The following is a 25,357-nucleotide window of genomic DNA, read 5'->3' on the forward strand; positions in this document are numbered from 1 at the left end:
GCCGAAGAAATGTAACGAAAATAAGAGAAAGAACCCCATTTCTCAAATGAATGATGTCTGATACTCATCAAACGGAACAGATAATTGTGAAATTATTTGATGGATTTGATCAGTTTGCGACTGGTTTGGAGTTGCGACTCGTATGATTGAAGCTAAGTTGAATTTTCCGTTAATGATTCAACTGGATGAATGCTTCATTGAACAAGTGAACAAGAGGTAAGAGCCACGTTCGTCACCCCTGACTTACAAGCAGGGAAACCTTCCGTTAGCTCCTCTTTCTAAGGAAAACAACCCAAGTATTCCTTTATCTAACCCTAAGAAAAAAATAAAGCCTATCTTAACAGTAATAGATGTAAATAGGACCTTTACTTTGCCTATAAGCCAACCCTAACTCTAACAGAAAAAAAATCCTTAGAGTCAGAGACCTGGAGTTAAGCATAGCAGATGATAGATACTACTATCTGGACTCTAGGGAAAAAAAACCAACCCAACCCAGGGCTGCTTTGGGTTGCTTTTTGTTTTTGTTTTTTTTTCCAGTAGGGTTAGCTCCAGCCCGGAGGATTTTTTTTCTGTTAGAGTTAGGGTTAGTTATAGGTAAAGGTCCTAAGGGGTTTGTTTTTCCTCTATGCTCGGGAAAATAAACTTGATCTCTATTTCTCAGAACCGCTTCCATTCTCAAGATTTTCTTTGTTATTTGCGAGAGTGTCTGTGTGAATGATGAATGTGTATGCATTTTTTGGGGGGTTTTCTTTTATTCCCAACTTTCTGTTAGACTTCTATCTTGAGTTTGTGGTATCCTGCCTTTCAACCTCTGTTCCCGTCTTGAGACTTTGGCTTTGTTATGTAGGTTTATTTCTGTTCTCTCTTTGATAGTGCAGTGCGAAGTGCAAAAGTGAATGCACCTTGGGAGTATTCGCGATAACACAAGTTTTTGATAAAATCGGTCTTTATCAACAATGTGCCTAAAAAACGCTTGCTTGATGATTCGTGAGAATTTCCTGTCCACTCTGTTTTTAGCAATGTGTTTTTTTTTTTTCATTCTCACATAAATATAAATAAACAAATTCACTCATACTCATATATTTTTAGCCGAAACAATCATTTCCATGCTAAAAATAAGTGAGTGCATTTTTTTTTTATGCTCTAACCTAACTTATCGAGCACTCTCGTACCTACAAGAACCCACCAACACTCATATATATATAGTTCTGCGAGTCTCTTTAAAATGGATTGGTTGTGTTAAAACCCCCCCGCCCCCATTGTTTCAAACATTTACATTTGAAGCAATAAAATCTGCTTCTTCTACTTTTATTTCTATCGTCTTGGGAATGGAACTGTTCATTGTTATTGGGAATCATCTTTTTTGGGGGGTGGAGGAGGGTTGGGACATCATATTTTCAAAATCATGTTGTATTAAATGAAGCACAATTTAACATAATTAATAGAAATAAGTGCTTGTCGAGTGAAGCGAATCGGAAATTAGGAGAGTCAACTTCACGGCGAGTGAAGAGCTTGCATTTGAGCTCGAATTCAATCAAGGATAAATTAATTATTATTCTAGCATTTTGTTGTGCCGTCAAATAGCCACAGACTTTGAAGTCTTGACCTGCTGTGGTGGTGCCAAAGAGATCACTCTAGCTGTGTCTTCTATCACAGCACCCCATATTTTTTTTTTTTTTTGTTTTTGGTTAAGGTTAGGCTGCCAAACAGGAAACCATTTAAATTTATTCTAAATCTCAAAATGTTTCTATCTTTTGTGTTATAAAATAATAATGTCCCTTTTCCTTTTTTTTCTTTTTTTTGACAAATTATCCAGACCAGCCCTTCACCTTTACGAAATGGGTGGTTTCTTGAGCAGATTGCTGTCTTCGAGTTGGTGGGAGAACCAGGAGTCTGGTAAGTCAAATATATTTTTTTTCTTATTTCTTGCTTTTTTCTCTCTCTTCATTTGAGAAGAAACGAAAAGCGGAGAATTATATTGACATTGAAAGTGGAATACATTTAGAAGCCCAAAAGACAGGCTTTGAGAATAATGAATAATTTGCTTTTGGCTTTAAATGTACTTTAAATATATATATATATTTATTTACTTTTATGGTTGGTAATTATCACTGTCAACATACAACTGAAGCCTCAAAAAGTAAAAAACAAATTGAATATAGCTTCAAAAAAGAACAAATTACCAAACACAGAATGTTTTGGGCTCAAAACCTTCTTCATCCAACCAAAAAAGAAAACCCCAAAAAACATAATTACATTACTTTTAAAAACCAGATAGGCGGCAGAGAAACATTAATCACATTCTTTCTGTACTAATAATAAGATCTTGACATATGACACAGGCATTCAGGTTTCCCCGTTATCAAAAATAAATAGAATAAATAGATTTAAAAAAAATGAAAAAAGGAATTAAATACAAACCGAAAAATAACAAAAAACAAAAACACAAACTAGCAATATTTGGTTATAAAATGTAAATTGAACAAAGGTGAAAGGAATTATGAAAGAAAAAAATGTTTTTCATTGTCAATGAGCTGTCAAATTTCTATATATACACTTTTTGTGGTCCTTCAGAGTCACAAGTAGTATTGTAGTATTGAATGGGCAGTAACTATTTCTAGCCACCATTTTGATGGGATGCTAGCCTATCACAAAGTAATCTATAAGGTCTTACAGACCCAATCATTGCTGGCTGATATATCTCTCAAGTGATATAAATCAATAAGGCACATTCTGCAATTAGGACTTAAGCAAAAATTTAATGTAGCGTACATTTATTATTTTTTTCTTTGTCAAACAGGAACTGACAAGAATGAAAGACCGAAAGATACAAGCATATGTAAACGTAAGTTCTTGATGTGACCAACTTTCATTGCTTTACAGATTTAATAATAAAGAATAGAAAAGATCAGGATATTGAACCCAGAATTTATCCCGATTTCTTATAGTGTTAAGCAGACAATAAGTATAAGGGGGGAAGGGGGGGGGGGGGGGGGGGGTAGGGGGGTTCTGATAGTTCAGTTGATAGAGCACTCACTTCATAAGCAAAAGGACCGAGATCTGTAATAGAAAATGTTTTTGACTAGCGTCCTGTCCAAAGGGTAGCAACCATTTGCATTATTATTATTATTATTATTATTATTATTATTATTATTATTATTGTTATTATTATTATTATTATTATTATTATTATTATTATTATTATATATTATTATTATTATTATTATTATTGTTATTATTATTATTATTATTATTATTATTATTATTATTATTATTCACAAGCAAAAGGACCGAGATCTGTAATAGAAAATGTTTTTGACTAGCGTCCTGTCCAAAGGGTAGCAACCATTTGCATTGTAATTATTATTATTATTATTATTATTATTATTATTATTATTATTATTATTATTATTATTATTATTATTATTATTATTATTATTATTATTGTCACCATCATGGTCATCATTATTGTTATAATAATTGGAATAACTGCATAATTGGAATATGACAGGATATGTTTGTGGTCATAAGATGATCGTTTATTCTCATCATGCTAACATTATTGATAATATTATGAATAACCAAAAAAAAAAAAAAAAAAAAAGAAAGCTATATATCTCTTTTGTTATATTTACTACATTTCTACAACTGTAATATGTATATAGGTTGTACTATTTATGAAGTCAGTCAATCCGCAGTCTGAATTGGAACGATATCTGCATAATGGTTTTGTTCCAATTAAGCAGTTTCAATCATATTATATCGAATTCAACATATTAAAAAGAATTTCAAAATGATTCATAAGCATAATGAATATCTGAATCATCTATACTAGGGAATCCCATTTTTACAGTAATTATATTACTTATTTTAAGCATGGCAATATTAGAATGTTGTACAGTATTATTTTAATGAATGAGGTATGCTAGTAAAAGTGGGCTAAATCATCTGTTGTTAATTTTAGTCATGCAGCTGTTGCCAAAAAAAAAAAAAAAAAAAAGAAAGAAAGAAAAGTGTGTTTTAGGAAATTAAGAAGTTATATATTATTTTCAGAAAGGACAACTCCATCAATCAGAGTTATCATTCTTGAAGAGCGACCAGGTGGAGTCATCCAAAATCAGGTTATTATTGATGTCGACACAGAGGACCGTGTTGTGTTGCTAAAAAGACAAATTGCGGAAATTTTCCATGAAGTGGAAGAAAATGTTAGCTTTTTTTATCAGGCAAGACGACTCAACGACAAGGAAACTCTTACTGTGCAAGGTGTGCCAGCTGACGCAGTGATTCATTATAGGAATGAAAGATTGGAATACGATGACTAAGACATTACCTATTTATTCTTTTAATTGTAAAATAAGGACTACGTTTGTTTTGAATACCTGGCCGTTAACAGCTTTGTCTTTGTCTGAAAAATTGTAATATCGCCTAACAGGCGGCATGCCCCGTCCTACATGTTAGATGTTGCTGTTGACCAGGGACCCCTTGTAAAGAGCTTTGAGCACATTTAGTGGATATTGCGCTATATAAAGCTCATTTTAAATTTTGTGCAATGTGATATTTGTTCACTTGAATCAATGATTGGAAATACAGGCGTATTATTCAACGAGACAAGTCATTAACTCTGTTTTCACTAGTAAAATAAAAGTGTTCTGCTGAGTTTATAAAAAAATAATTTGAGGAAAAATTGGGACCGAAGGAACGAAGTTGAAGTCACTCAGATCTTTGTTATTATTCTTAGACAGCGTGTTATTGATTACTTAAATCAATCAGACTATAGATAGAATGCGCTTGGCCAAGGAGTTCACAACATTGCCATCCGGAAGTATAACGGACCAACACACAAACTCTGTATAACCATGAACTTTTATAGTCTGGTTAATACAGTTTAGTGAGAACAACTCACAAACGCGGATGGCAAAAACAATAACAAAGGCCTGAGTGACGTCATCTGCATACTACCTATAAACTATGTATATATTTTTCAATTCTTTTTATTTTGGTTTGTTTTTATATAACAGGATTTGATGTCTGGTGTAAAATGACACTCAGTTGTCAATTTTCTAACCTGAATTTTCAGTTTTGACTAGATGTTCTCTTCATAATGTAATGTAAATCTTGCTGCTTAAAGCTCGAAGAAATAAATTACAATGTGAAATTGAATGTAAGCTTCAATTTAATCTACGAAAACAGATAAAATGGGCGTTTCAGGTTTCCCCGTTATCAACAAAACATGATGAATGAAACACTACAGATGAATGAGATAAGAACAATGCCATTACCACATTATCTCATTCGTCTGTAGTGTTTCCTTCATCCTGTTTTGTTGATAAAAGGGAAACCTGAAACGTCCATTTTACCTGTTTTTGTATATTAAGTTGAAGCTTACATTCAATTTCACATTGTTATTTATTTCTTCATAATTCATGTAATGGCAGAGGAAAATCAGAACTCAAACGCCAAAGGCTCTCTGTTATTAACTTGAGCCCTTTGCTTAGAAAATATTCAATTAAAAAACAAAGCTGTAGATAATTTACGTCTGCAATGAAAGTAAACAAATTATTAACATTTCATTACCAGGATATGCAGCTAATAATGTTACTTGTTGAAGGTATTCTTTGCGGCTATGTGGTATAGTGGTATGACACTTGCTTTCGGATCGGAAGGTCCCGGGTTCGAGCCTCGCGTCGGCGCATAGTTAAGTCCTTGGAAAAGGCTCTTTACTCACATTCTCTCACTGTACTCAGGTGTAAAATGAGTACCTGGCCGTTAACAGCGTTGTCTTTGTCTGAAAAATTGTAATATTGCCTAACTGGCGTCATATCCCGTCCTAAATGTTAAATGTTGCTGTTGACCAGCGACCCCTTGTAAAGCTCTTTGAGCACATTTAGTGGATATTGCACTATATAAAGCTCAATTTTTAAAAGCTCAATTCTGTGAACAAGTAAAACACCAATGTGTCTATTCTAGCTCATTCAGATTTGCCAGTGTTTATTGTCTTGTCCTTATTGACCTTTTCTCGCAAGACATTGCAGACCTATTTTCCTCAGTTATTTTTATTTTTTTAAGGTCTTATTTATTTATTTTTTTTTCGAGGGTTATTTTATACCTTTGATCGAGTGGTATTTATACAGGTGAAGTGGGTAAATCTGAGAGTCAAAATGTTGTTTATGACATATTTTTAATGGATTTCATTACAGACTGATACTACTTATTGACTGGGTGGGGTTTTTGACCCTTCAATGGTGGACAGGAGGTCACTTTCTGTATGATTGGGTTGGGTCTTCGACCTCCAATGATGAGCAGGAGGTCACTTTCTGTGTCTTCTATCCCCCTATATGTTTTTTTTTCTGAGTTGCTTTCTGTCTTTATCTTGTAATGATTGCCTGGTTTTGTCCAGACCCTTTTCAGAATCTTTGACTGAGTCAGAAGTATTAGAGTTAGTTTTGGGAGGTGACATTTTTTCCCTTGTAGATCATCTCTCTGTTATGCATTTTTTATATATTCAATATTTAAAGGTCACAGGAGTTTTGTTCTGTGTTGGTATGTTTAATCTGGCTGGCAATTGTAAGAGTATTTTACAACATCAATTTGCAATATTTAGATTGATGATGAAAACACACCTATGTTATGTCACGAAGTAAGTTCATAACTCATATTATTATTCTTTGATCTTATTATTATTTTCTTGTAACCACTGAGATTACATATCATTATGCTTAATTTCTGCTGTCTTAAGACAAAGGGTCGCATATTTGAAAAAAAAACAAACTTGTATTACAGGAGAGCCAGAAAAAACAGTTTGCTCCTTATTTTAATCTATAGGTCTTTGTTATTGTTTTTTTTGCCATCCATGTTTATTTTTCTCACTAAACTGTATTAACCAGACTATAAATGTTTAAGGTTACATATAGTTTTGTGTGTTGTTCCGTTATATTTCCAGATGGCAATGTTGTGAGTTTCTGAGCCAAGCGCACACTATCTATATTATTGTAATATAACATTTATTCATTGACTTAGAATCATGAAACTGGGTGGGGTTCTTGACCTCCCATAGTGGGTAGGGAGGTCTCTTACTGTGTCTTCTATACCCCTATATCTGTTTTCCAACTTGCTTTTTGTCTTTTTCTTGGAATGACATTACTTGAGTTTGTCCTTTCCTGGGACGGGTCTTTGGTTGGGAGGGAAACAGTCAAATGTGTAGGTAGTAATAGTTTTGGGGGATGTATTTTTTTGTTTTTGTTTGTTGGAAATCATCTTTCTGTTATGTAGTATTGCATTTGTTGTCTTGAATGTATAATGTAAGCGTTTGAGTGTGTTTTCCCCTAGTGGTATCGTGTGCTTGTGCCTGAATGAGACTTTTAGGTGATCTCAAACTAAGTACTTTGATAGTATGCTCATGGAATCTACATCTGACCCCTATTTGTCTTACTTTTCTTTTAATTGTAACCTAGAATATTTTTACTGTCCCATTTTCTTCCTTTTTACTGGCGCTGATATAACCTAAATGTGTTGAAAGCACCGTAAAACCCTTAAAAACAAAAACAAAACTGATGCTGATATGATCTAGATTTGTTGCAAGCACCGTAAAACCCTTAACGAGTAAAAAAAACAACTAACCAGTGTTTGAAACCCAGATGGACAAATGCACATTTGGTTTAAGAATATGACAGTGTCAATAACTTAATTTGACCCAATTACGGATATGTGACCCTTTGTCCTATGACTGCAGATTTAGTGCCATGCTCCTAGAATACATGAATATGTATATTTACTATGATTTGCAATGCAGTATGAAAACATTGGCATCATCATTATAATAATATTTACATGTTTACTTCGTATTTACTTTCATATGATTCATATGATAAAAGATGCATTTAAAAAAAATCTTACAATTGCTTTCTGTCTTTCTCTTGGAATGAGATTACTTGGTTTTCTCCAACCCCTGGCCGGAGTCCTTGGCTGGGAGGGAAACAGTCGAATGTATAGTTATAGTTCTGGGAGGTAATATTTTTTTCCTTGTTAATCATCTTGAGGTGGCAGAAATGAGGATGTTGAGATGGTCACTTGGCTGGACGAGAAAAGATAAAGTGAGAAATGAACAAATTTGAAGGTTGACTGAAGTGAAGAATGTATTAATAAAGATGGGAGAAGATAGATTGAAATGAGGACATGTAAAGAGACGAGAGATGGAGTACGTGGGAAGGAAAGTATTGGATTTACAATTAGCGGGAAAGAGGAAAAAGGGATGCACAAAGACTAGATGGTTGGATAAGGTAAAGGGTGATATGAATGAACAGGGCCTGGAGGAAGTTGATGCTCTGAACTGAGATGAATGGAGATGTGGCATTCATAATGGCAACCCTGCAAAATGCGGGATAAGCTGAAAGAAGAAGGAAGTTACTTTAACTAAATCTATTGAAACAATCCTATTTCTTCGCATATTACTTATTTTTCTTTTGCATTGTCTAGATGCTTATATCCAACCAGAAGTATTGGTGATGGAAATTCTTTTAAAGCATTTGATTGTATCCATTTTTGCAATGATGAGGTATCACTCTTATAGATCACTTTTTTATCTCCCTCTATTCTCTGCAGTTTAAAACATTTTTATGAATTTAAAACAAAAAAGAAAGACAAGAGAAATGAAAAAGGCATTGAAAATTAGCTGTTTTGGAATTATGATTCCTTTAACACCTCTTGTTTAATTTTTATGAAATCAGTTGCACTTCACAATTCTTTATTTATACCCCCCCCCCACCCCCAAACCATCTGTTCAGCGGACCACATGGAATCTAAGTTAATCCCCCCCCCCCCCCCCCCCCCCCCTACAATTTGCGTGTCTGGATGAGACCTTTAGGTGATCTCAAACTAAGTACATTGATGTTGTGCTCTACATCTGTTCCCTATTTGAACCAATTCCCCTTTGTCTCACTTATTGTTGGCTGCTTTGACTATAAGATGTAGAATATTTTGACTATTCCATTTTCTTATTTTCATGGCGCTGATATGACCTAAATGTGTCGCAAGCACCGTAAAACCCTTAAAAAATAAATAAATAAAATCATAACCCATTGCAGCTGGGTGGGGTCTGTTGTCCTCCCATGGTTGGGCATGGAGGCAGTTACTGTATCTTTTACCCCCTATATTTTTTTCCAAGTTGCTTTCTGTCTTTGTCTTGCAATGGGATTACTCTGTTTTGTCCTAGCCCTGGCCAGAGTCCTTGGTGGAGAGGGAAACAGTCAAATGTATATTTATCGTTTTGGAATGTGATATTTCATTCCTTGCAAATCATCTTTCTGTTATTTATTGTTATATTTTTTATTTTGAGTTTTTAATATATAATAGCTTGCTAACATTTGACTGTGTTTCTCTAAGTGGGACCCTGTGTGCTTATGTCTGGATGCGACTTATATTTGATCTCAAACTAAAGTACACCGATGGATTCTCTAGGAATCTACTTTTGTTCCCTATTCGAACCATTCCTATTTATCTTACTTTTGTTTTTGTGTTTTCCATAGTAAATCCAGACTATTTTTACCATCCCATTTCTGGGTGGGGATCCTGACCTCCCATAGTGGGCAGGGAGGTACATGCTGTGTCTTCTATCCCCCCATACCCGTTTCCCAATTGTTTCCTGTCATTGTCTTGGAATGAGATTACTTAGTTTTGTCCTGATCCTTGCCAGAGTTCCTTGGCTGGGAGGGAAACAGTCGAATTTATAGTTATAGTTTTGGGAGATGATATTTTTTTCCTTGTAAATCATCTCTCTGTTATGCATTGTATTATGTTGAGTTTACATATTATATTAAATGATTGGTAAACATTTGAGTGTATTCCTCTTAGATGGGACCCGTGCTTGTGTCTGGATGAGACTTTTAGGTGATCTCAAACTAAGTGCATTGGTGGTCTGCTCTTGGAATCTACATCTGATCCCTATTTGTTCCCAGTTCCCCTATGTCTTACTTTTTCTTGGGTGCTTTTATTGTAATTCTATAACTTTTTACTATCCCATTTTCTTCCTTTTTACTGGCTCTGAAATGACCTAAATGTGTTGTAAAACCCTTAAAAACAAAACATATAACCTAAGGCAGCATACATTATCAGGGCCAATTTATTTTCATTGTCCCCCATCTGCTCAGTGATAGTAATATTTAGTGTCATTTGACTTTGTTAGACGGAAAAAGCATGTTATTATGAACTTGGCTGACAGACTTTGTAATAACATGGCATCAATGATGAGGTTTGTGACCCGTGTGATGACCCATAATTACAGGTAGCGACTATGTCGATAGCAATGATTACTATCTAAATTCCCCTATCAAAGAGTGTACCAGAGTTATTAAGTCATATTAAATCAATTTTTTTTAAAAATATTTTATTTATTTATTTATTTATTTATTTATTTAGCTTTTTATTTAATTTACTTATATGTATTTATTATTTTATTTATTTATAATTTTTTTAAAGGTCAATATCCCTATGCCTGTGTGAATTGTCGTATATATAAGATGGAGATAAACCTAAACTGGCAAAATGACGACAAACATTGGAAGTCTCTCATTCCTGAGGTTAAGAAAAAAAAGCATGACATCATGATAATGGGTTGCTTAGGTCAAAGGCCTTGAACCCTCACCTTACCATCCATAGGAAATTCGTCACATGCGTTTCGATGCAACCAACATTTTGTTCTCGATCTGATATCCATTGTACATCACAAATTATAAAGAAAATACTTTGTTACAGCGACAAACGTTAGACACTGGAAAACATTTTGTATAGACAGAACGTACTTGTTCCTTTTCTGTTTAGATAGAAAAAAATCTATTTTTGTGTTGGGTGGGTGTGAATTTTCAGGGAAAATTCTGAAAATGTCTGGGAAGGAGAGAGTTAAATACCCCAGAAAAAAAGAAAGATTCAGATAAAAAATTCCCATATCTGATCATAACTATTGTCATCATTTACGCCATAAGCAATCGAAGATATATTAATTGAAAACTTATTCTTCAAATCCATATTTTACGTTATGGAGTCCCTTGTCGATTGCATTTTTGAAATGCATTATACTTTTGAAATCTGGGTGGGGATCCTGACCTCCCATAGTGGGCAGGGAGGTACATGCTGTGTCTTCTATCCCCCATACCCGTTTTCCAATTGTTTCCTGTCATTATCTTGGAATGAGATTACGTAGTTTTGTCCTGATCCTTGCCGGAGTTCCTTGGCTGGGAGGGAAACAGTCGAATGTATAGTTATAGTTTTGGGAGAGGATATTTTTATCCTTGTAAATCATTTCTCTGTTATGCATTGTATTATGTTTAGTTTACATATTATATTATATGATTGGTAAACATTTGAGTGTATTCCTATTAGTTGGGACCTGTGCTTGTGTCTGGATGAGACTTTTAGGTGATCTCAAACTAAGTACTTTGATGGTGTGCTCTTGGAATCTACATCTGTTGCCTATTTGAACCAATCCCCTTTGTCTTACCTTTTCTTTTGTGCTTTAATTGTAGTTCTAGAACTTTTTACTATCCCATTTTCTTCCTTTTTACTGGCCCTGATATGACCTTAATGTGTTGCAAGCGCCGTAAAACCCTTAAAAAAAACAAAACAAATACTTTTAGAGTCTTTTGTTTTAAATTTGAAGCATTCCATGTATTAACCAAAAAAAAAACACCCAAAAACTGATGGATAATTATAGAAGAATGTGTTATAAAAATTTTGTATTTGTCTACACGGGTAAATTTTACATGGGAGTAGTACTTAAAAAGTGTGTTGTAGTCAATTTGATAATAATCTGGATAATTTTGTATAACTGTATATTGACAAAGAACCTTTGTGATTTTTCTCATTGTTTTATAGACATCTCACAGTTCTACTTACAAGTACAGTGAGACCTCAAAATCGGGAACCTGTCCAATTGGGAAGTTTGGCAGCTGGGATGAAATCTTAGAGAATGGAATTATTATTATATTATGATATCTCTAATACGAGTAATATATACAGCCGTATTTCTCTAATTCAGAACTCCACAATCCAGATGTCTCCATTTAACTGGGTAGGTTGCCTGGAGACAGACTTTTTTTTTCTTTATTTGTATACTTTGGTGACTGATTCCACTATCCCGATGTCTCTTTAAGCCGGACAAAATGCTCATAATGGAGTTGGTCGGATTGACTGTGTTGTATTGAGTATGGTCGGTAATTTTAGGCTTTTCTAAAACTGCCTCTCCTATTCATTATCTACTCTATATAAATAAGTAAATGAAATGGCTATGTTTTTATTTTTCATTGTATTTATTTATACTTGTATTTTATGAAAGTAAGGCGCCAAGAGCACGTTGACATGGGGGGGGAAAGACACTGTACAAATGTCATTTATTATTGTTATTATTATTATTATTATTATTATTATTATTATTATTATTATTATTATTATTATTATTATTATTATTATTATTATTATTATTATTATTATTATTATTATCATTATTATTATTATTATTATTATTATTATTATTATTATTATTATTATTATTATTATTATTATTATTATTATTATTATTATTATTATTATTATTATTATTGTATCTTTTCTGCCCTGCCCTATTGCTTTCTGCTCTACTATGGATAAAGAAAGACGCGGTCATGACTAGGATCATCTGCAGAAAGGGATACAGTCTTGTGTGTGAGAGAATGTGTGTTTGTTTTATTTATTATCAACTAATCATTTCTCTGTGAGAATGTGTGTGTTTAATTTTTTTTATTTTTTTTTTTAAAGAAAACCATCTTACAGATGAATTTTGGGGTAGGGATCTAGTGTCGTCATTTGTATGCTAGACTTGGGGAAACTCGACACCCCTGGTAGGGGATCCTGACCTCCCATAATGGGCAGGGAGGAACATACATACTGTGTCTTCTATCGTCTTATTATATCTGTTATCCAACATGCTTTCTGTCTTTGTCTTGGAATGAGATTTCTTGGTTTTGTCCTGGCTCTGGCCGGAGTCATAGCGCGGAGGGAAATAGTCAAATGCATAGTTATTGTTTTGGGAGATGATATTTTTTTCCTTGTAAATCATCTCTCTGTTATGTATTATTATATTTGTTATTTTCAATGTATAATGTAAGCATTTGAGTGTGTTCCTCTTTTTTGGATTTTGTGCTTGTGTCCGGATGAGACTTAGAGGTGATCTCACAACTAAGTACATTTGTGGTATGCTCTTGGAATCTACATCTGATCCCTATTTGTTCCTAGTTCCCCCTTTGTCTTACTTCCTGGATGCTTTAATTGTAATTCTAGAACTTTTTATTATCCCACTTTCTTCCTTTTTACTGGCGCTGATATAACCTAAATGTGTTGCAAGCGCCGTAAGACCCTTAAAAACAAAAAAAAAAACAAAACGACTTTTTACTCTTTCTTACCAGTCTGCGACAATCCGCGTGGTATAAAAAAAAAATAAAAAAGAAGAAAAGTTGAAATTCGTGGGGAGATAACCGATTGTGTCCTTATCGTATTGACAGAAAAGTTCAGTTATGTCCCTTTTGTATATTACCAATATTAATGTAAGAACTCGGCGCCCAGTAAAAAATAAACAATATTAATATAACAAATTATTTTTTAAAAGCCCCCCAAAACAAAACAAACATCAGTAACAACAGCAATGATAATGATAACGATAATAATAATAATTGCAATGATAATAACAATAATAATAATAATAATAATAATAATAATAATAATAATAATAATAATAATAATAATAATAATAATAATGATGATGATGATGATGATGATGGTGATGATGATGACGATAACGATGATGATATTATTATTAGTATTAGTAGTAGTAATAATAGTTGTTGTTATATTAATAATAATAACGGCACTGCTTTAAAAAGTAATGATAATGGTATTATTATTATTATAATTATCATCATCATCATCATCATCATCATCATCATCATCATCATCATCATCATCATCATCATCATCATCATCATCATCATCATCATCATCCTCATCATCATCATCATCATATTATTGTTATTATTATTATTATTATTATTATTATTATTATTATTATTATTATTATTATTATTATTATTATTATTATTATTATTATTATTATTATTTTTATTATTATTATTATTAGTATATGTTATTATTATTATTGTTATTGATATTATTGTTATTATTATTATTGTTATTATTATTATTATTATTATTATTATTATTATTATTATTATATATTATTATTATTATTGTATTATTATTATTATTATTTTTTAAATTATATTATTATTATTATTATTATTATTATTATTATTATTATTATTATTATTATATTATTATTATTATTATTATATTGATATTATTATTATTACTATTATTATTTTATTATTATTATTATTATTAGTTTATTATTATTATTATTATTGTTATTGATATTGTTATTGATATTCTTCTTCTTCTTCTTCTTCTTCTTCTTCTTCTTCTTCTTCTTCTTCTTCTTCTTCTTCTTCTTCTTCTTCTTCTTCTTCTTCTTCTTCTTCTTCTTCTTCTTCTTCTTCTTCTCTTCTTCTTCTTCTTATTATTATTATTGTTGTTATTGATATTGTTATTGATATTGTTATTGATATTATTATTATTATTATTACATTATTATTATTATTATTATTATTATTATTATTATTATTATTATTATTATTATTATTATTATTATTATTATTATTATTATTATTGTTAATTAATGACATTGCTAATATTAATTTAGGTGGCTATTGTAATTATATCCGATTGCTTTGTTTCACAACTGATACGTTATTGGTGAAATATTAATCCAGTCACGGTTGACATAATATTTTTAACCTTTTATTCTGTTCTGGACACTCACTATTTAATTGACTGTTTTGCCATTTGAAAATAAAGTGCCATATTTTTTCTTCTTCTCGAATTTAGATTTCCATTTTTCTAATGTTAACGTTTGTGAACCAAAAGTTTATATATATATGGTCACCACCACATCAAACATCACTATCACTACTACTACAACCACCACCATCACTACCACTACTTCTACAACCACCACTACCACACTGTCATCACTACCACCACTACTACTACAACCACCACCACCACATTATCTTCATTACCACTACTACTACAACCACCACCAAATCGTCATCACTAACACTCCTACTACAACCACAACCACATTGTCATCATCACCACTGCTACTACAACTACAACCACCATCACCATATCATCATCTTCACTATTACAACAACCATCACTACTACTACTACTACTACTACTACTACTACTACTACTACTACTACTACTACTACTACTACTACTACTACTACTACTACTACTACTACTACTACTACTATTACTACTACAACAACAACTACCGCATCATCATCACTGCCACTACAACTACAACCACCACCACCACATCATCATTACCACTACAGCAACAATTGTCACCACCACATCATCATCTTTATCACTGCTACTACTACAACCACCACCACCATACTGTCATCACTACCACCACTACTACAACTACAACCACCACCACCACCACTACATTATCTTCATTACCACTACTACTACAACCACCACCAAATCGTCATCACTAACACTCCTGTTACCTGGGTGGGGATACTGACCTCCCATAGTGGGCAGGGAGGTACATGCTGTGTCTTCTATCCCCCCGTACCTGTTTTCCAATTGTTTCCTGTCGTTGTCTTGGAATGAGATTACTTAGTTTTGTCCTGACCCTTGGCTGGGAGGGAAACAGTCGAATGTATAGTTATAGTTTTGGGAGATGATATTTTTTTCCTTGTAAATCATCTCTCTGTTTTGCATTGTATTATGTTTAGTTAACATATTATATTATATGATTTGTAAACATTTGAGTGTATTTCTCTTAGTTGGGACCTGTGCTTGTGTCTGGATGAGACTTTTAGGTGATCTCAAACCAAGTACTTTGACGGTGTGCTCTTGGAATCTACATCTGTTCCCTATTTTAACCAATTCCCCTTTGTCTCACCTTTTCTTTTGTGCTTTAATTGTAATTCTAGAACTTTTTACTATCCCATTTTCTTCCTTTTTACTGGCGCTGATATGACCTTAATGTGTTGCAAGCGCCGTAAAACCCTTAAAAAAACAACAACAAAAAAAACACTCCTACTACAACCACAACCACATTGTCATCATCACCACTGCTACTACTACAACTACAACCACCATCACCACATCATCATCACTATTACAACAACCATCACTACTACAACTACAACCACCACCGCATCATCATCACTACCACTACAACTACAACCACCACCACCATCACATCATCATTACCACTACAGCAACAATCGTCACCACCACATCATCATCTTTATCACTGCTACTACTACAACCACCACCACAACCACCACCACCACGTTATCTTCATTACCACTACTACTACAACCACCACCTAATCGTCATCAGTACACACTCCTACTACAACCACAACCACATTGTCATCATCACCACTGCTACTACTACAACTACAACCACCATCACCACCACGTCATCATCACTATTAATATAACCATCACTGCCACTACTACTACAACCACATCACCATCCCTACCGCCACTACTACAACCACCACATCACCATGCCTACCACCACTACTGCTACAACCACCACAACCCCTACCACCACCAATACTACTGCAACCAGTGTTGCAAGCGCCGTATAAACCCCTTCAAACCAATTTAGCTCAATTTTCTCTCTCTCTTTCTCTCTCTCTCTCTCTCTCTCTCTCTCTCTCTCTCTCTCTCTCTCTCTCTCTCTCTCTCTCTCTCTCTCTCTCTTTCTCTCTCCCCCCCCCTCTCTCTCCCCCTCTTCACACAAACGCACACATACACACGCACGCACACACACACACACACATCAATAAATGGCGCTCACTGGATTAATTTTCATGTTCACCTTCCTGTCCTTGCCAATAATAGCTAATCACAAATACTTTGACCAAACTTTAGCCTCGTTAGTTTTTCAATTCTATGTTGCTCTATTTATCACCACATGCACATTAGGCACTCTTCTATCTATCTCTCTCTCTCTCTCTCTCTCTCTCTCTCTCTCTCTCTCTCTCTCAAGCACACACACACACACACTACAACCACCACCACCGCATCTTCACTGCCACTACTACTTCAATCACCACCACCACATCATTCTGGGTGGGGATCCTGATCTCCCATAGTGGGCAGGGAGGTACATACTGTGTAAATATCCCCCCATACCCGTTTTCCAATTGTTTCCAGTCATTGTCTTGGAATGAGATTACTTAGTTTTGTCCTGATCCTTGCCGGAGTTCCTTGGCTGGGAGGGATATAGTCAAATGTATAGTTAAGTTATAGTTTTAGGAGATGATATTTTTTTACTTGTAAATCATCTCTCTGTTATGCATTGTATTGTATTATGTTTAGTTTACATATTATATTATATGATTGGTAAACATTTGAATGTATTCCTCTTAGTTGGGACCTGTGCTTGCGTCTGGATGAGACTTGTAGGTGATTTCAAACTAAGTACTTTGACGGTGTGCTCTTGGAATCTACATCTGTTCCCTATTTGAACCCGTTCCCCTTTCTCTTACCTTTTCTTGTGCGCTTTAATTGTAATTCTAGAACATTTTACTATCCCATGTTCTTCCTTTTTACTGGCGCTGATATGACCGTAATGTGTTGTAAGCGCCGTAAAACCCTTAAAAACAAACAAAACAAACTTTGGGGTTGTATTTGGCAATGTGTTTTTATATCATAATATATTTCCAATCAGTTATCTATTTAGATCTATACAATATTTAAACACAATACCAAATAGCATCCTCTTGAGGCATTGAAATTCCTCCGAGTGGTGTCTGAAATTCCTATCAGTCAAATTGAAAATTGTCGTCTCTGCAAATTTTACTATTCTCCTCTAATTTTCAATGCCCGTATCTAAGGAGTTATCTTTGCCCATCGATTTGACTGTGCGTTAAAACGGTGCCTCACTTCAAAGTAGATTTTCTCAAAACTTGGTGTTTACACTCTCCCTTCTTCAAACGGTCATAGTTGGGCAATGAATAATCAGAATTTTATAAATGTGGTATCATACTTTAAAGCATACAATAAGCTATGATTGGGTACCAAAAACCCCAAATTGAAAAATCGGACTTATACCGTTTCGAGGCGGAGGGTCACATATTTATACATTTTTATGCACGGCGCGTCTGTAAACGATTTTCCATTTTTTTGACGAATAAAGTATATTATTATTATTATTATTATTATTTTTATTATTATTATTATTATTATTATTATTATTATTATTAATATTATTATTATTATTATTATTATTATTAAATAAAAGAAACATAACATAATAAATCCATACTCCCTGCTTAATCCAGTTGGTAGGCGTTATATGCCAGAATCCTGTGGTATGTTTATCATCGTTTATTGTGTTGATTCATGGGATATAAATGAATGTCATTCAACCCCTCCCAATAAATTATAACAACTCGTAATGATATCAGATTCACCATAATAATTGGATTCAATAGTCTGATGTCACGTCGCCCAGCAACGGCGGCCATCGTGGTTCTAAACAAAGAAAATCAGTACTTTTTATTCTTCATGCTGGCTAGAACTTTTCATAAGACATATTTTGTCTTTGTGATCAGAATGTGTAAAAGTCAAAACATGATCATATTTATAATGTTTTTTTCCCCTCTGGATACGCTTTAATGCTCGTCGGAAAAATATTTCATAATTGTTCCGATAGTATAGAGCCAGTTACTAAGTTACGATGCGTCATTACGGGGAAAGTGACGTTACAACTGTTGAAGCGTATTTGTTACGTCAGATTATCAAGCTTCAATTTCACTGCAATTAAATTCTTGATAAAAGAGAAGTAGGTATCATTTAACTTTTATGAACATGTCTTTTATTAAAAATGGACGAAATCTGAAACGATTGCGGTTTGGAATTCGAACTTTAGTCCCAACGCGCACTTGCAATCTTCTGTAGCGGTTGGCAACACTTCCGGATTTCCAAAAATCAAGAGTGTAAGAATAGTATAGATAGAATGCGCTTGGCCAAGGAGTTCACAACATTGCCATCCGGAAGTATAACGGACCAACACACAAAACTTTTGTTTTACCATGATTGTTTATATTCAGGTTTATACAGTTGAGTGAGCATACTCATAAACGCGGATGGCAAATAACAATAACAAAGACCTGAGTAACGTCAATTTCCAACTATCTATAGATAGTATGCGCTTGGCTAAGAAGCTCACAACACTGCCATCCGGAAGTATAACGGACCAACACACAAAACTGTCTAAACTATCTATTATGCTCCCCCCAACCAAAGTAAACGTGTAATCATGCGATGTGTAGCCTATGCATCACGTGGAACACTGCCACAGCACGAGACGGTGTGTCATGACACCGACGTGTTTCATTTTAAAGATGATTCCGCCTCCTGGGTGGGGTTCCTGACCTCCCATAGTGGGCAGGGGGGGGGGGGGGTACATACTGTGTCTTCTATCCCCTTATATCTGTTTTCCACCATGCTTTCTGTCTTTGTCTTGGAATGAGATTACTTGGTTTTGTCCTGGCCCTGGCCGGAGTCCTAGCTGGGAGGGAAACAGTCAAATGCATAGTTATTGTTTTGGGAGATGCTATTTTTTTCCTTGTAAATCATCTCTCTGTTCTGTATTATTATATTTGTTATTTTCAATGTATAATGATAAGCAATTGAGTGTATTCCTCTTTGTTGGATTTTGTGTTTGTGTCCGGATGAGACTTATACGTGGTCTCAAACTAAATACTTTGATAGTGTGCTCTTGGAATCTACATCTGATCCCTATTTGTTCCCAGTTCCCCTATGTCTTACTTTTTCTTGGGTGCTTTATTTGTACTTCTAGAACTTTTTACTAACCAATTTTCTTCCTTTTTACTGGCGCTGATATAACCTAAATGTGTTGCAAGCGCCGTAAAACCCTTAAAAACAAAACAAACGATTCCGCCTCCTCTCCTCCCGCTCCTCTTTTTTCTTCTCCTCATTCTCCTCCTATCCATGGTTGTCTAATACGATAACAAAGAGCTGAGTGACGTAAATTTCGTTACTTCTATTAATTTGCAGTCATGACCTATCACCCGTTTACCACCAAAAGTGTATTGACACAAAAACTTATTAATGTTGTGCTTTCAGGTAAAAATATGCATCTGTTCTACCAGCCAGATCAATCTTACCAACATAAAACTGAGCATCGCCTTTAACATATTTATAGTCCATTAAAGGGACTTCAGTGAGAACTAATCACTCAAAAGGCCGTTAAAAACAGTAACAAAAGAGCCGAGTGACGTCATTTTCATTCTATTGATGCTATGCGTTGACTTAAACAATGCCAGTCGGATATTCCATACCAGGCCAACATAAAAAAAAAAAAATTAATATTGAGCTTTTATATAGCGCAATATCCACTAAATGTGCTCAAAGCGCTTTACAAGTGGTCCCCGACCAACAGCAGCACGTAACATATAGAACGAAACATGACGTCTGTTAGGAGATATTTCAATTATATTTCCTGACAGAGACAACGCTGTCAACGACCGGGTACTCATTTAACCACAAATCTGTTTTTCTTTTTCATCTTTAACTTTTTTCCCTTGTCTTTTGTCTATTTGTGAGAAAAATAGAGCGCGTTTGATTCATAAAATGGGGGGTAATTCGTATTTATTCCTCCTTGTTTGTTGGAAATAAGAGAAAACGAGAGTGTTTTAAGGATGAAGAAAATATGATGAAGGAGGTGGTGGTGAGTACGATGAGAGAATGTGAGTAAAGATCCTTTTCCAAGGACTCAACTATGCGCCGAGCGAGGCTCGAACCCAGGACCGTCCGATCCGAACGTGAGTGTCATACTACGAGACCACATAGCCGCGCAAACATACAAAACCATGTGTAACTTTAAACGTTATTATACAATGCATTGAAAACTACTCTTAAAAATGGCTGGCTAAAAACAATAACAAAAAGCTGAGTGACGTAAATTTCTTTCTGTCTATAGATAGTATGCGCTTGGCTAAGAAGCTCATAACATTGCCATCCGGAAGTATAACGGACCAACACACAAAACTGTGTGTATCCATGAACGTTTATAGTCAGGTTAATACAGTTCATTGATCATAACTCACAAACGCGGATGGCAAAAAACAATAGCAAAGACATGAGTGACGTCATCTTCGAACTATCTATAGCCTTTACTTTCCGTGTCCCTTTTGCTCTCCCTTTGTCCATAATATTGACATGGCGTCGAACAATAGTTATAGAATAGGAGAGAAGTAATCTCCCCTTCATCGAACTCTTCGTATCAATGTTGTAAACACATATTACACATCCAACGCGAAGTGCTGTGTAAATATACACACGAAGCTTACATTACAATTCATGTTTACTATTTTGTGAAGGTGGGGTTGTAACAAATATACACATTATAATAGGATTATATCAATAGCTATGATTATATAGATAATATTGGTAACACGTAGTTTAAGAATGACAGATAATATGAAATATATTGTGTATGATGTAATCCTCTTAAGCTTAGTCTATAGATAGTATGCGCTTGGTTAAGAAGCTCACGACATTGCCATCCGGAAGTATAACGGACCAACACACTAAACTGTGTGTAACCATGATCGTCTATAGTCCGGTTAATACAATTTAGTGAGAATAACTCATAAACGCGGATGGCAAAAAACAATAACAAAGACCTGAGTGACGTCAACTTCGAACTATCTATAGATAGTTCGAAGATGACGTCACTCAGGTCTTTGTTATTGTATTTTGCCATCCGCGTTTATGAGTAATGCTCACTGAACTGTATTAACCAGACTATAAACGTTCATGGATACACACAGTTTTGAGTTTTGGTCCGCTATACTTCCGGATGGCAATGTTATGAGCTTCTTAGCCAAGCGCATACTATCTATATCGACGTTATATACTCAGTCAGGTCTGATAACCGAACTCAATTATGGGCTTGATTAAACGTTGTTGTAATTGACACATTTTTACGTTGGTTTGAGAGTATTTAACATTACAACAATGAGCCCGTAACCATTTTGGGTTATCGCAACTGCAAATAAGTTTGTTTTGTTTTTTTCGACCAAAAGGAAAAAAAAAATAGCTTTTGTCATTTTGCGACAGAAACAAGTTTTCTATCAACATCACCATTCTTAAAATCATCTATTTCTTCTCTGTTCGCTTCTTAATCTCTTATTCATTTTTTGATTCCTCCTCCTCCTCCTCCTCCTCCTCCTCCTCCTCCTCCTCCTCCTCCTCCTTCTTCTTCTTCTTCTTCTTCTTCTTCTTCTTCTTCTTCTTCTTCTTCTTCTTCTTCTCTACTTCTCCTCCTCCTCCTCCTCCTCCTCCTCCTCCTCCTCCTCCTCCTCCTCCTCCTCCTCCTCCTTCTTCTTCTACTTCTTCTTCTTCTCCTCCTCCTCCTCCTCCTCCTCCTCCTCCTCCTCCTCCTCCTCCTCCTCCTTCTTCTTCTTCTTCTTCTTCTTCTTCTTCTTCTTCTTCTTCTTCTTCTACCCCCCCCCCCTCTCTCTCTCTCTCTCTCTCTCTCTCTCTCTCTCTCTCTCTCTCCCACTCTATCTCTGTCTCTCCTTATACTCCTCTTCCTAATTCTCCATCAACAAACAATGGAAATCATCATCATCATCATCATCATCATCATCATCATCATCATCATCATCATCATCATCATCACCACCACCACCACCACCACGATCATCAGCAACTGTCAGTACCACTTCCTTAGCTCATGCATCAATAACCACAAAACACGATCGACACCGTCACACACACCACCGTTATAATGAATGGCCGTAATAAATTGAATTGTCATCGACCTCCCCCTTGACTTTATGATGTCATTTGTTTGCATTGCATGGCTCTGGGCAGTTGTAATTTACTCTACAGGCAATATAATATAATATTATTATCACACAGGGTTACCAGATAAATTTTGAAAATATGCCAAATGAGTCGCATAAAGAATGCCAAATGACATGAAAACCCCCCCAAAAAACTACAGTTTTTAAGGTATCACTTTTCTACAATATTTTAAAATATAAAAGTTATAAAAGTGCAAATAAATCTTAATTTTAAAAAATCCCATTGCCACGAATAAGTGTCGTTATGTACTTAAAAAAAAATAAACAAACAAAACATCTCGTCTTCCAAAGGTTGCCAAATTAATTTAGCATAAAATGCCAATATTCATAAGTTGGTGGAGGAGAAGGTGGATCGATTTTTGAAGGACAAAAAAAAAACAAAAAAAAAACAACAAAAAAAAAAACAACAAAAAAAAAAACAAAAACGAATTAAGCATTTTAGTCAGAACAATTATTGTTCTGGATAAAATGTTTAATTCGTGTTTATTTTTCAGCGTAAGGCAGTATGAAGGTTGAGCTTAAACCAAAAAACTAAACAAAAAAAAAAAAAACAAAAAACAAAAAAAACAAAACAAAAAAAAAACAAAAAAAAAACAAAAACAAACTTGAGCTTTCATATAGAGCAATATCCATTAGACGTGCTCATAGCGCTTTACAAGGGATCTCAAGCCAACAGAACACTTAACATGTAGGACTTGACGCCTGTTTGGCGATATTACATTTTTTTACGACAGAGAAAACATTGTTAACGGTCAGGTACTCATTTTACACCTGAGTACGGTGAACGAATGTGAGTAAAGGGCCTTCCCCAAGGACTCAACTTTGCGCCGCACAGAGCGGGATTTGAACCCATAAACTTCCGATCCGAAGGCGAGTGCCATACCACTAGACCACATACGCGCACAGGTTGGGAGATATGAAATATGAATGATTGAATGAATGAATGAATGATGGACATGAAAAAGGAAGTGAAGGGTATGAGATTGGTGTCCGTTTGATGTTTATGTGGGAAGAAGGTAAGAGGTTGTGGTGGTAATGATTTTGGATTATGGTGGGATGTCAATACATAATATAATCCACGATAAAGAAAAGAGAAGCGAGTCGACAAAGAATTGGAGGGAGGAGGAGGGGTAGTTGTTATTGTTGGTGGTGGAGGAGGAGTAAGAGTTGGTGGAGAAGAAGGAGGAGCGTAGGAGGGGGAGGAGGAGGAAAGGAAGAAGGAGGAGGAGAAGTAGTTTGTGGAGGAGGAGGAGGAGTAGTAAGAGTTGGTGGAGAAGAAGGAGGAGCGTAGGAGGGGGAGGAGGAAGAAGGAAAGGAAGGAGGAGGAGGCGAAGTAGTTAGTGGAGGAGGAGGAGGAGGAGGAAGAGGAGGAGGAGGAGGGAGGAGTTGTTAGTGATGGAATTGGTGGTGGTGGATGGGGAGGAGGAGGAGAAGTAGTTGGTGGTTGTGATAAAAGAGGAGGAGGAGGAGGAGGAGGAGGAGGAGGAGGAGGAGGGGGAGGAGGAGGAAGATAAGAAGAAGAAGAAGAAGAAGAAGAAGAAGAAGAAGAAGAAGAAGAAGAAGAAGAAGAAGAAGAAGAGGAGGAGGAGGAGGAGGAGGAGGAGGAGGACGAGGAGGAGGAGGACGAGGACGAGGAAGAATAAGAAGAAGAAAAAGAAGAGGAAGAAGAAGAAGAAGAAGAAGAAGAAGAAGAAGAAGAAGAAGAAGAAGAAAAAGAAGAAAAAGAAGAAGCGGAGGAGGAGGAGGAGGAGAAGAAGTTGGTGGTGGAGGAGGATGAGGGGAATAAGTCGTTGGTGGAGATGGAAGAGGAGAAGTAGGTGGTGAAGGAGGAGGAAGAGGAATAAAAGTAGGTGGAGGCGAAGGAAGAGAAGGAGGAGGAGTTGGTGCTGGAGGAGAGGACGTTGTTAGCCGATGAAGAGGAGGAAAGTAGTTGGTGGAGGGGTTGGACAAGAATAAGTAGTTAGTGAAGAAGAAGAAGAAGAAGAAGAAGAAGAAGAAGAAGAAGAAGAAGAAGAAGAAGAAGAAGAAGATGATGATGATGATGGTGGTGGTGGTGTCGATGATGATAATGATGATAAATATAACAACAATGCTATTCATAACATAGATTTCTCTTTAGTTAAATTTTTCCATTTATTTTAAGATGTTAAAAAATGTTAAGATAATAATAATAATAATAATAATAATAATAATAATAATAATAATAATAATAATAATAATAATAATAATAATGATGATGATGATGATAATAATAATAATAATAATAATAATTATTATTATTATTATTATCATCATCATCATCATCATCATCATCATCATCATCATCATTATTAT

The 25,357-nt window shown here is 35.0% G+C and overlaps 1 protein-coding gene across 1 annotated transcript; it reads left to right on the forward strand.

Annotated features, from left to right (window-relative positions):
* Nucleotides 1-3: 3 nt before the first annotated feature.
* On the forward strand, nucleotides 4-8,635 carry LOC144960003 (uncharacterized). The gene is made up of 4 exons (XM_078892927.1): nucleotides 4-216; nucleotides 1,817-1,896; nucleotides 2,801-2,845; nucleotides 4,054-8,635. Exons 1-4 carry the CDS (start codon nucleotides 143-145, stop codon nucleotides 4,320-4,322), a joined length of 468 nt encoding a protein of 155 aa, XP_078749053.1. The 5' UTR covers nucleotides 4-142; the 3' UTR covers nucleotides 4,323-8,635.
* The last annotated feature ends 16,722 nt before the right edge of the window (nucleotides 8,636-25,357 follow it).

This window comes from Berghia stephanieae, chromosome 14 (genome assembly GCF_034508935.2).
Source record: "Berghia stephanieae isolate SIO BIC M18660-M18661 chromosome 14, UCSD_Bste_1.3, whole genome shotgun sequence".
Taxonomy (NCBI): Eukaryota; Metazoa; Mollusca; class Gastropoda; order Nudibranchia; family Aeolidiidae; genus Berghia; species Berghia stephanieae.

Coding starts and splice junctions, on each gene's coding strand:
- LOC144960003 (XM_078892927.1), top strand. CDS start 143: ATGATTGAAGCTAAGTTGAATTTTCCGTTAATGATTCAACTGGATGAA. Junction 217..1,816: donor ATTGAACAAGTGAACAAGAG/GTAAGAGCCACG, acceptor CAAATTATCCAG/ACCAGCCCTTCACCTTTACG. Junction 1,897..2,800: donor GTGGGAGAACCAGGAGTCTG/GTAAGTCAAATA, acceptor TTTGTCAAACAG/GAACTGACAAGAATGAAAGA.